General features: G+C 49.7%; 1 protein-coding gene across 1 annotated transcript; it reads left to right on the top strand.

Annotated features, from left to right (window-relative positions):
* Positions 1–349: 349 nt before the first annotated feature.
* Positions 350–1,098, top strand: LOC143394363 (oxytocin-neurophysin 1). Its single transcript, XM_076848987.2, has 3 exons — positions 350–469; positions 763–964; positions 1,046–1,098. Exons 1-3 carry the CDS (start codon positions 350–352, stop codon positions 1,096–1,098), a joined length of 375 nt encoding a protein of 124 aa, XP_076705102.1.
* Positions 1,099–11,192: the final 10,094 nt, after the last annotated feature.

The raw sequence follows: 11,192 nt of genomic DNA, 5'->3' as shown, positions 1-11,192 counted from the left end.
CCTTTAGGTTTCCGAAATCTGGAAAAATATCCTAGGTTGGACTCCCCTCCCCCAAGCCCATCGCTCAGTTCTCCCTTTCCTACACTCATGCCCCAGGTGACCCAGCCTGCTCCCTTCTCTAGAGCACCCACCATCCACATATCAGTCCATTAGCCAAGACACTGACTCTGACTCTTGTGGTAATGAGGGGCCGACCTGGCTGACATGGTCTGACCCGAGTGACCTGCTGTGACTAGTAATGCGACTGCCTTCTTAGACACTACTAGGCAGGTCCAGTGCCCAGGCATAAAAAGGCCAGGCTCGAGAGACCTCCAGCAGCCGCGATCCCGGGGACCTAGTAGCCAACACCATGGCCAGCCACAGCCTCGCCTGCTGCCTGCTGGGCCTCCTGGCTCTGACCTCCGCCTGCTACATCCAGAACTGCCCCCTGGGCGGCAAGAGGGCCACACTGGAGCTGGACGTGCGCAAGGTGAGCCACCCGACCTTAGGGCCCACAGGGACCACCACCATGCAGCTCTCTCTCCTGGATCCTGTCCCTTCCTCACCTGGGAACCCAAGGAGTTTGGCAGGTTTCCACTGCTGCCCTTAGAGCCCAGTCGGGCCCCAGGACCTCTAGCCCCCTGGATCTGGCCAGCATTGCGGAGCCAGATCCTAGCTTCAGTCCCGGCAACCCAATCCCGAGTACCCCGCGGGGCGGGGCCTCCAGGGGGTCCCCACCTTCCCCAGGATCTCCCTCCCACTCAACCTCTCCGTTCCCCGCAGTGCCTCCCCTGCGGCCCCGGTGGCCAAGGTCGCTGCTTCGGGCCCAGCATCTGCTGCGGAGACGAGCTGGGCTGCTTCGTGGGCACAGCCGAGGCGCTGCGCTGCCAGGAGGAGAACTACCTGCCGTCGCCCTGCCAGTCGGGCCAGAAGCCCTGCGGGAGCGGGGGCCGGTGCGCGGCCGCCGGCATCTGCTGCAGCTCAGGTGAGCCCTGGGAGGCCAGTGCGGGGACCCGGGCTGGGTGGGATGCGGAAAACCCGCCACTGACACCAACTCTCACTGCAGATGGCTGCCGCACCGACCCTGCTTGCGACCCCGAGACCAACTTTTCTGAATGATGACTTCGGGTGGTACTTCGAACATATCCCACCGCACCCCTCCCTTCCCAAAGGCACCCCTAAAGTAATGAGAATCAAACAAAACCACCGCGGTGGCACTCGCCTACATACCTAGTGACTGGTGTCTGGGTAGGAAGATCCCAAGTTCGATGCCATGGAGCCCCTGTCTTAAAGTGAAAAATGATTGGGGCTGAGGATGTAGCTCAGAGGTAGAGCAGCCTTGTGTTCAATCCCCTCTACTGCAAAAATAAATAAAATGAAATGAAATAAAGCAGATCTTTCCTCTTATATTCTTCTCTCTTCTGAGTGTCAGAAATGAGGGGAGGGATCAGGGAATGAATGACTACTCCCTACAGGGACTGCATTTCAGCTGTGCTGGTCCAACTGAGATCAAGAGGGTCTCAAATACCCCAATAGGGCCAGCTCCAGAGCAGTGAAAAGAACTCAGCATCCCACTCCCAGCAGGGGCTGGGACCTGGAACAGGGCACACTTGAGGAAGTCCAAAAGGACAGCATCTTATCATCTGCACACAGACAGTGTCTGAGAGGGGAACAGGGGAAGGGGAAGGGGAAGGGACAGTGGGGATCCAATGACTCCCTGACTCCAGGAGAGAGGCTACCTACACACTCCTGCTTGCAGATTGAAGGAGTAGAGCTGGCCAAGTGGACAGCTCTGGGGGGACAGCTGAAGAGCCACCACCATGTTTCAAAGAGCTGGACTGTCACACCCCAAGGAGGCCACTGCTGTGCTGAGCTGGGGAGGCTGGACTGGGGCACCCACAAGACACTCCCCTGCTCTCCCCATAGCTGGGTCTCAACCCAGTGGCCTGACTCCTGCCTGTGTAGAATCAGAACTTGTCAGAGATGGTCACCAACCAGAGGGCCTGCAGTCCTCAGCACCCACAGCCACAGAAATGACCACCAAGCGCAGAGGGGAGGAGCAAACTGACAGAACCCTTCCATGTATACTGCCCACCTATTCCCAGGTCAAGGACCCTTTGTGGGATCAGATAAAAGCCCATCGATCTCTCCCAGAACACTCCTCATTCACCTGCCCATGAGGCTGGCCACACCTCAGAAGGCCCTGCTCACAGCCTACTCCAAAGTGCTGGGTACGTGTAGCTCACTGATAGAGAGCTTGCCTCATGTGAGGGAAACTCTGGGTTCTGTTCCTAACTCTGAAAATAAATAAACATATAAATAAATAACTCATAAAGTACAAGTAAATAACAATTAAACATCTCATTTCTGTAGTTTTCTCCCATATCCGACTAAGTGGAGACCATCAAGAATGAGCCTCAATGGCCCACCAATAATGGGTGAGGCTCAATCACAAGGTAGAGACTCAAAAAGTATTCTGTGAGGACTACAAGGTTTGAAATTAATTTATCAATTTTTTTTTTGGTGACGGAGATTAAAGATTGTGTATATCAATTATAAAAATAGTCAAAACTAATGTATGGTGCTGGATTTCTAGGATGGCACAATGACACAAAGGGATGCTGAGAGACTTCTGGATTGCTGCTCACATCCTGTTTCTTGGACTGGAAGCTGGTGAAACAGATATGTTTAGTTTATAAGATTAACTAAACTGCTGGGCGTGGTAGTGCACACTTGTAACCCCAGCTACTGGTTATGCTGAGGCAGGAGGGGTGTTTTACTGTCTAGGGGTGCTGGGTTCATTGTCTCTGTTCAGCAAATAATTGAAGAACAGGACACAGAGATAGCAAGCAAGCAGTATGTTTGTTGCAAAAGCAAGATATAGACTTTGAAGAGAAGGGGATGCACACCTGGGAATCCAGTGGGGAATTTTGGTGTTTTCTTTTTATGGTCTCTGGAATTTTCTCCTTTCCTTATCTTGTCCCCTGTCTATGCTCTCTTCACTGTTATTGATTGCTCCCCCCTCCATCCACACATCTGTTTCAGTTTTTCTATTGGGTCCTCTGCTTAGGAGCACAAGTATGGAAGTGTCTCTATAATTGGGTCCTCTGCTTGTATCCATGAGTACTTTTGTCAACCAGGAAGTTGACCTCATAGAAGACCTCTCCATGCTCCTTTGTTCTGACCCTGCCCCCAACCTCCTCACTAACCATCCTACCCTGGCTACCTAAGTCCTTTTATGTCTCCCTCAGTTCCCCTCTCAGAGGATACCCTGACTACTGTTGGGAGTTGGGGCGATGACCACTGTAGCTATTTCAGGTCTACAAGAGGCATCAATGGAGTAACCGGGATATCCTGCTGAGGAAGGTCTAGGGTAAGTGGGAAGCAGCAGGCAGGTCCAGAGGCCAACACTGATGATAGACATCAGTGGGTCCATCAATGGGTCCATGGTAGAAGTCTGGAGGGGACTCATTTGTAACACCATGTGAAGTTTTATTGTCTCTATCCAAGAGGCAACAAAGCAAATAAGCAAATTGATAATGCAAGTACCCCAAAGAATTAGCAACAGGACTGACAGAGGCACAAGCAAAGGAAAAAAAAAAAACCATGAGGTAGATTTTACAGCTTTGGATAATCTGTTGGATGGTGTCCTTCAAGCGTTTTCCTGAAGACATTTTCTGTATTAGGGTGAGAGTATTATCTCTTTCCAAATGGTAGAGGTGATGGATAGACTTTAAAACTTTCCACTGGGATGCTTAGGGAACTAATTGGATGCCCTCAGGAGAAATGTACCACCCTCTATAATCTAGTTGGTATCCCTGATTAATAGCTTGCTGTGTCTCTTCCATGGAGTAGTGGGGACATTCAGGGGACAGAAAAGAATTTTCCCATAGGAATGGGGCAACTGTGGAACCCTGTAAATCAGCTGCCTTGGCTGCTACATCTGCAGCCCTATTTCCTTCAGCTATTGTGTCCTCTCCCTTCTGATGTCCAGAAATGTGGATAACTGCTCCCTGAGAGCTCAGGCAGAAAGATTGCCTCTAAGAGACAAAGAGACTTCTTGGCATGCTTTACAGGAATGCCTGCAGCAGTTAAGCAGTCTTCACTTAATTAGTGAGGGCAGCTAATTCTGCCACTGAGCACTGGTATTAGTGGGAAGTAGCCCTGATTCAAGAACCTCAAAATCTGTCACAACTGCACATCCAGATCTCCAAGTCCCATCAATCACCGATAAACTCCCATTGGTGTACAGAGTGAGATCAGAATTATTTGTAGGATGCTCAGATAAATCTGGTCGGGCAGTATAAGTTTACATTAAAACTTTCTCACAGGAGTGGAGAGGTTTTCCCTCTATCTCAAGTAAGAAAGGTTGGGTTGAGGTTATGACAAGTCTTTAAGGTAATTTCAGGTCCTTCCAACAAAAGAGCCTGATATTTGAGTATATGGTTGTCTGGTACCCAGAGAATACCCTTAGCATTTAGGATTCCTCCTGTGCCATAAGAGGTAAGTAGAGTTAGCGGGGCTTCCCAGTGTAGGTTTATGTGCCTCAGGGACCAATAGTCTCACTGCAGGCACAGTGCTAAGACATTCAGGCCACCCCTTGGCCACCTTGTATGATTCTTTACTTAGGTATCTCCCTGGCTGGAGAGTGGCCCCTCATGATTGCATAGTACCAATCCATTCCCCAACTGAGTGGGCAAGCCCAGAGCAGGGGTCTGGGTAACAGCTCTTTTTAATGTATTGAAGGCTTCCTCGCCTCTGGAGTCCAATTAATAATTGCCTGTGAATGTCCCTGTGCTTCCTTAAGGCATTCATACAGGGGTCTTGCCTTCTCAGCATATTCGGGGATCAAAATTCCACAATATGGAGTGTGGGAGGCCGTTGCGCTGTGTGACCAGTATTTTCCTTACCTGATTGGTTGAGGCTCTATCAGTCACTTCCCGTGATCTGGCCACATCAAAGTGGCCCTAGACAGCTGCCCTGATCCCAGAAGAAGCAAAATGTTGAAAAATGTGTCTTCATGCGTAGGTGTGCCTTTCTGCAGCCCCATGGTTGAGCTACGCTCACCTGTTCATTTGTGATATTACCCCCTTGCCCTGTTTGGGATAGAATGTTCCATGGAAATGCCCTTTCTGTGTCCCCTTCTCTTACTCTGCCCTTGGGTGTGGCCTTCCTAGATGTCAGTCAACCTCCTGACAGTGAACATCATGAAGCTAGACTCAGCCTCCTGAAACTTGACCCCTTGCCTCTTTTGAATGGCTTCTCCTCAATAAAAGGGGTCAGCACGTGCTCTCTCTCTCTCTCTCTCTCTCTCTCTCTCTCTCTCTCTCTCCCAACCCTTAAGGTCAGAGGAGCCGTCACAGGACCCCAAAGAAAAAGGTACCTCTGTCTGTTGTGTGATTATTTCTCTCAGCCTAGTTCCCTGGAGTGACCCTGAGTGTTTTTGTCGCTGGGAATGGGACAATCGAGCTGTTCCCAGAAAGCCCCTGAGTTGCTTTACTGTCTGAGGAAGGGGATGGAGTATGGGTTGAATTCTTTCTGGGCCAACCTTCAAGTTTCACCTTTCAATACCATGTCCAAATAAGTAACCTGGGATAGCACAGCTGAGCCTTCTCTCTGGAGACCTTATACCCCCTAGTGATCAGGAAATGGAAAAGAGAGCCAGTGTCCTCAGAAATTATTTTTTTTCTGAAGGGCCACACAAAAGAAGGCCATCTACATACGGAAGGAACACTGTTTTAGGGTGTGACCAGTCCATAAGGTCTTGTGTCAGTGCTTATTCAAACAGATGGGGACTATCTCTAAATCTCTGGGGAAGGACTGTTCAGGTAATGTGTCCTGCCTTAGAACAGGATCCTCAAAGGCAAATAGAGGTTGGCTTTTTGGATGTAAAGGAGTGCAGAAAAAGACTTCCTAAAAATCTAGGACAGTATAATAAGTAGTTCCCAGGGGAATCTGGGTAAGGAGAGTAGAACAACTGGATGCAAGGGACCATTGCTTCATGGATTATATGAAGGTCCTGAACTAATCTCCATATACTGGGGGCCCTTTGGGATCCCCAATATAGGAATATTATAAGAGCTGGAACACTCTACCAAAAGTCCCACTGAGCTCCACCTCCAACTTCTGCTTGTTTCTTAATGAGCTAAATATTGAACTTGAGAACTGTGAGAGATCAGAACAGAAAAAATCCAAACATACATGAAGGAGAAACAGAAAATAACAAAGGACAGAAAACACAAACAAGGGCTCAGTAGTAGAGCACAGGCCTCGTCAGTATGAAGTCCCAGGTTCCATCCCTGACATTGCAAAAACAAAACAGGATAAAAAACACAGAAAGCAACCACACACAAAAAAACAACAGGGGAGGCTGATAAGATGAAAAACTATTTATATAAAAATATAGAAACAATAAACAGTCCTTTGTGAAGACTCGACAGGATTTTTTTTTTTTTTTTTAAACACAGTGTCACGCCAAACGGCCTAGGCTGGCCTTGAACTCTCCATCCTCCTTCCTTTCTCCTATGGGATTTTCCCTCTGTGTTGTACCCAAGATCTTTTCCAGGACAAGATATGTCCGGTTCTAGGGTGGATATGCCCAGGACTTCCAGGGCAAGAACAGGAGGTGGCGACAGCGGGGGCTGGGATATCCAGTTTCTTCTCCCATCCCCATTTCCATAGACCTAGACAGACACTGGGGTGCATTTACAAACGTTTAGATTTCTGTAAAACTGGCAGGCACAGGAGCATGGGGGTGTTGTGGGGGGGGTGGGGCAGAAAGCAGAGGGTCGGGGGCGTGGTTCAGTGAGGGACAGACTTTGTGGAATGGGCCAGCAACAGTGCACTAGCCCTGCTGCACCCAGAGCCCCAGGTCCCAGGGGGCTCCTCCAGCTGCGGGGCGTGGCTTCTGCTGTTGACTCGCGCTGTGGTGACAGGCATAGTGGTGGGCAGGTCACTCCAGCACTTACCTGGATGGAAAGAACACGTATGCCCTGGGGGTGTGCACAGCTCTGGGACCTCATCTTCTTTGTTATCAGTGGGGACCTGTCTGCCCCAAGTGCACACCTTCCTTGTGGCACAGGCTGGGAGCGCCACACCAATCCCGGCTCCTACAAGGCTTCAGAACGCACTGGCAGGGTGAAATCACAAAATTTTCCAAGCAGCGCAGTGTCTCCACGAGCTCACCATGTCACCCACCTGGTCATGGCATAGATGTAGGGCTTCATACAACCCCCCATGTTCTCTGGGATGTAGGGGATGCACTGTGAGGAGGGGTATAGGTGAACCGTAGGTGGTGGATAAGTGGTGCCCCATCACCCCAGGTTGGGTGGGTGCCAGGGACACATACTGGCATTCAGGGATCAGGAGCACCAATGATACCCATGGGGTTGTAGCACCTTGGGTAAGGGGAATGTGAAGAGTGGTCAAGGGTGGGAGAGGAATGAATTAAGTAACTCTGGTTTTCAGTGATTGAACACTACCTCTCAGGAACAGCCCTTAGCATCTTCACCTTCAGCTGTCAGATGCGTCTCCCTGGGGTGCAGCACACAGAGACCTTCCCCTTCAACTTTGAGGCCATCTCTGGGGTTTACCCTTTGTCATGTGCCCACTCCATACCTAATCCAGAATGTCCTCCTGCCCCATGACTACAACCTAATACTTATGCCCTGCCAAAGAGGCTCTGAGCCATGCACAGCACACACAGGCCCTTCCTCCCATGTCTGGCCTTGCAACCCACTGCCCAGCTGGTGGGCCTCCCTTGGGTTCATGATTCGCTGCTCACCCTACTATAGCTCCCCAGGTGTCAATAGTGTCCTGAGTTCTTTGGGAGGAAAAGTACACCTGGTACTTAGGACCTTCAAAGGAGCCCAGCACAGAGTAGGGAGGCTGTGGGGTAGCCCACTGCCCAGTCTCAGATATTCTACAGCTTCCCATGGAGCCACCTAAGACCTGGACACAACTGAGCATGGTGATCAATTTCCTTCAGCTCTGCCACAGCTGGAATAAAAAAGATAGCCTCAACGTGCAGCACAAGAGAATTGGACTAGGTACCCAGCAGAACTTCCTCACAGGATCCTTTGGTGGTCTTCTTCTCAGGACAGGTCACAATGGCCATCTGTGTGTGGGGTCAGCCACCTGTGTCTGGCAGAAGTATGTGCTGGGTGGGGAATGCCTGGAATTACAGTTGGGACACAGCCTCCTATTATCCAGCTAGTCTAGATGAGAAGTACCCACACCCATTCTCCCTGATCCATCCTCAAGCCCAGTTACTGGAGAAGCATCCCTCATTTTCCTATATCCCCCATTTGGACAGGGTCAATGTCTCAGAGCTTCTTCTGACCCTCTCACCTTGCCCAGCAACTTGGTCTACTCTGACCCAGCCTGGTGACCCTTCCACCCAGCCATGGCACCTTCACTCAGATCTCTCTCCCCTTACTGACTTCTCCCAAGGACTCCCTCTTCCCTAACCCCTCCAATCCTTGGGCACAGCCCAAGTCTGGCAGCCCCAATGGGCCACAAAAGTACCTGACTCCTCTTCATTCTCAGGCATTGCCCTTTGGCCACCTTTGGGCAGTTGTGGTTGTAGCATGGGGAAGGCCAAGGAAGCAGGCAGGCTTACTCTTGGTGGGGCCCTGGTCACAGCACTGCTGGACTTTCTGGGGTGCTGCTGCCTTGGTGAGATGCCTGTCAAAGTGCACAAGTGTTCCCTTGGAGGAGATTGGTGTCTACCTGGGTGCTCCTTAAAAGAATAAAAGAAGGATGGTAAAACCCCCGTCCCTGAAATTCCCCATTCCATTCCCAAGAACCTAGCCAAGGCAGTGCAACACTGAGAGCAGTCCCAAAGCTGAATATCCATTCATGCATTATGTTGAAGAACACTGTCCCTCTTCTTATATCTCCCAGTATGCACACCTTAGAAACTATAGCAAACTCATGGTATCTGCAGACACTGCTTTCTCAGACATTTGCTAAGCTGCTTGGGATGCTGGCCATATAACTGGGCAAAGTAAGCTAATGACGTCACTGCTTCTGACCTAACAGGTAAACCCCCCATGCTGGTTGTAATTGGTGTGGAATCCAGCACTGTGCTCTTCCAGGCCACCACACTGGGCAATGCACTATGAAAGACAGAGGTGCTGTGAGCACTACCTATCCCAAGGGACCTTTCCTGAAAGCAGTTGGAAAGCAGTTTCCAATGCATCACAGTTCATCTCAGGTGTGTTCCTCTCAGAAAAGTATCCACTGCCCCAGCACAACAGGCTGGGATGCTACAACCCCTTTCTCCACAGCCACCAGGTCCCAAGCTATTTGCAGTGTCTCAGGCATCTGGGTACATACATGGATCTGTCTGTGCCAAACATGGTAAAGGAAGGGCTCAAGTCACCAGAATGTTATTGACCACAGTGTAGCAGAAACTTCTGTAATTGTGACCCAGGATTCAGGGAGAGGGAAAGATTGTGTGTCACCTGGAAACCATCTCTAAGCATTCTGGCTGTGCTGAGACTACCCAGATTCAAAGGATCACCTGAACACAGCCCCTAGGACAGGGGTGGAGGTTATAAGGGCTGCTGTGTTAGCAATACAGTCAGGCTCCAGCCCAGAGTGGTGATGCAGGGTACAGCAAGGGTTGTGGGGTCCCATCCATTTAGCCCTGTAGCAGGACAAGAGACCAGGAAAGGCCAGTTCAAAGACTCGGAAAAGAAATCCTTTTCTGCAGCCTCATGGGCAAGGTAGCCACTGTTGTGGAGTCAGAGTAAGTGACAGAAGCACAGGGGATTATCCTCATGGGGGCAGGGTTGTGGCCAACTTCAGGGGAAAGTTGAGGATGCTATCACCACACCCTTGCCACTATGAGTTCAGGGACTCAGGCCCTGAGACTCGGAACCTTAGGGAACAGTTGTGACATGTCCCCTATTACAGTCCTTAGGGTTGAGGAGCTATGCTAAAGAGCAAGATCTCCAGAACCAGTAAAGCTCAAAGGTGCAGAGACAGTCCATGAGAACTGACAACCATTTACCCTAACAGTTACCAGCTCTGGGACCCTAGTCAAGTACTGTGACAGAGCCTTCAGTGGATGGAAAAGGTATCTTCACTGTGTTGACTGGACCCATTTCAAATACAGCATCTCACATGTCACATGGACCCTGAGACAATCCACATTCCTGCCACACTTCTCTTATAATTACCCTTCCCAAAAGACTTTTCCATACTCTCTGCAACCTTACATTTGCTATTCCTCAAATCCTGATGTTGATTCATACATTTTAAAAAGGGAAGGCTTAGCTCTTTTACCCCTCTCCATCAATGTACATCAATGTACCCTCCATTCACTGTATCCTTCATACAACAATGAAGGATGACTCTTCTATCTCAGAACAGCTTTTTGTGTTCCCATGAGTTAGTGATTGCCTTTGTTTTTCATCTGTGGCCGTCTGCCATGCTAATCCCAAATCAACATATTCTTCAACTTCATCCATTGAGGTTTCTGCCCACTCCAACCCACTGAAACTTTTCTTAGCAAGGTCATGCACTTACTGCCAGATTTGCTGGACAAGACTAGGTCCTCACTGTCTATATTCCCTATGCAGCATTCAACACAGTTACTCTGATCCATTTCTAAAACACATTTTGTTTGGCTCCAGTAAAACTATCCTTACCTGATTTTTCTTCCCTAACACTGGGTACTTCTTCCCAATGTCATTTTCTGCCTCCTCCTTCTAAATGTTAGAACAACCCAGAATTTATTTCTTCATCCCTTCCCTTCTCTTATTTGAGGTGATTTTATACACTTTCTATAGATAATGATTCCAAATTCTTATCTCCATCCTGGGCCCTCTCCCAACTGTCAGACTTATAGTACACAATGATACCTCCCTGTGGGTGTCCAAAGGGACTTTGAGACTTAACCTAGTCAACTGGGCTCTGGATTCTCTGCTGTCCCCTGCATCTCCCAAGCTTCCCCAACTCTGCCATCAACCACCATCCCACCAGCTGCTCCTCCCACAGCTAACCCTCACCTTACTCACCCTGATCCTTCTCTTCCCTCACCCTTGTCAGTCCTACCTCTCACATGTATCACAACTCTATCTACTTCTTGCCACTCCTGCTTTGGATCCTACCATTTCCTTGTCCCAGAAGGCTCTGTTCCCCTCATCTCTGCCCAGGATCCTCTTGACTGGCTTATATGGGCCCTAGGGAGAGGAACCAGTTCT

The sequence above is a fragment of the Callospermophilus lateralis genome, chromosome 3, assembly GCF_048772815.1.
Source record: "Callospermophilus lateralis isolate mCalLat2 chromosome 3, mCalLat2.hap1, whole genome shotgun sequence".
Classification (NCBI taxonomy): domain Eukaryota; kingdom Metazoa; phylum Chordata; class Mammalia; order Rodentia; family Sciuridae; genus Callospermophilus; species Callospermophilus lateralis.
This window is presented reverse-complemented; position numbering and strand designations above follow the sequence as displayed.

Excerpts from the sequence above, each read along its gene's own strand:
- LOC143394363 (XM_076848987.2), top strand. The coding sequence starts at position 350 with ATGGCCAGCCACAGCCTCGCCTGCTGCCTGCTGGGCCTCCTGGCTCTG. Across the intron at positions 470-762 it reads TGGAGCTGGACGTGCGCAAG|TGCCTCCCCTGCGGCCCCGG; the intron begins GTGAGCCACCCG and ends CGTTCCCCGCAG. Across the intron at positions 965-1,045 it reads CGGCATCTGCTGCAGCTCAG|ATGGCTGCCGCACCGACCCT; the intron begins GTGAGCCCTGGG and ends CTCTCACTGCAG.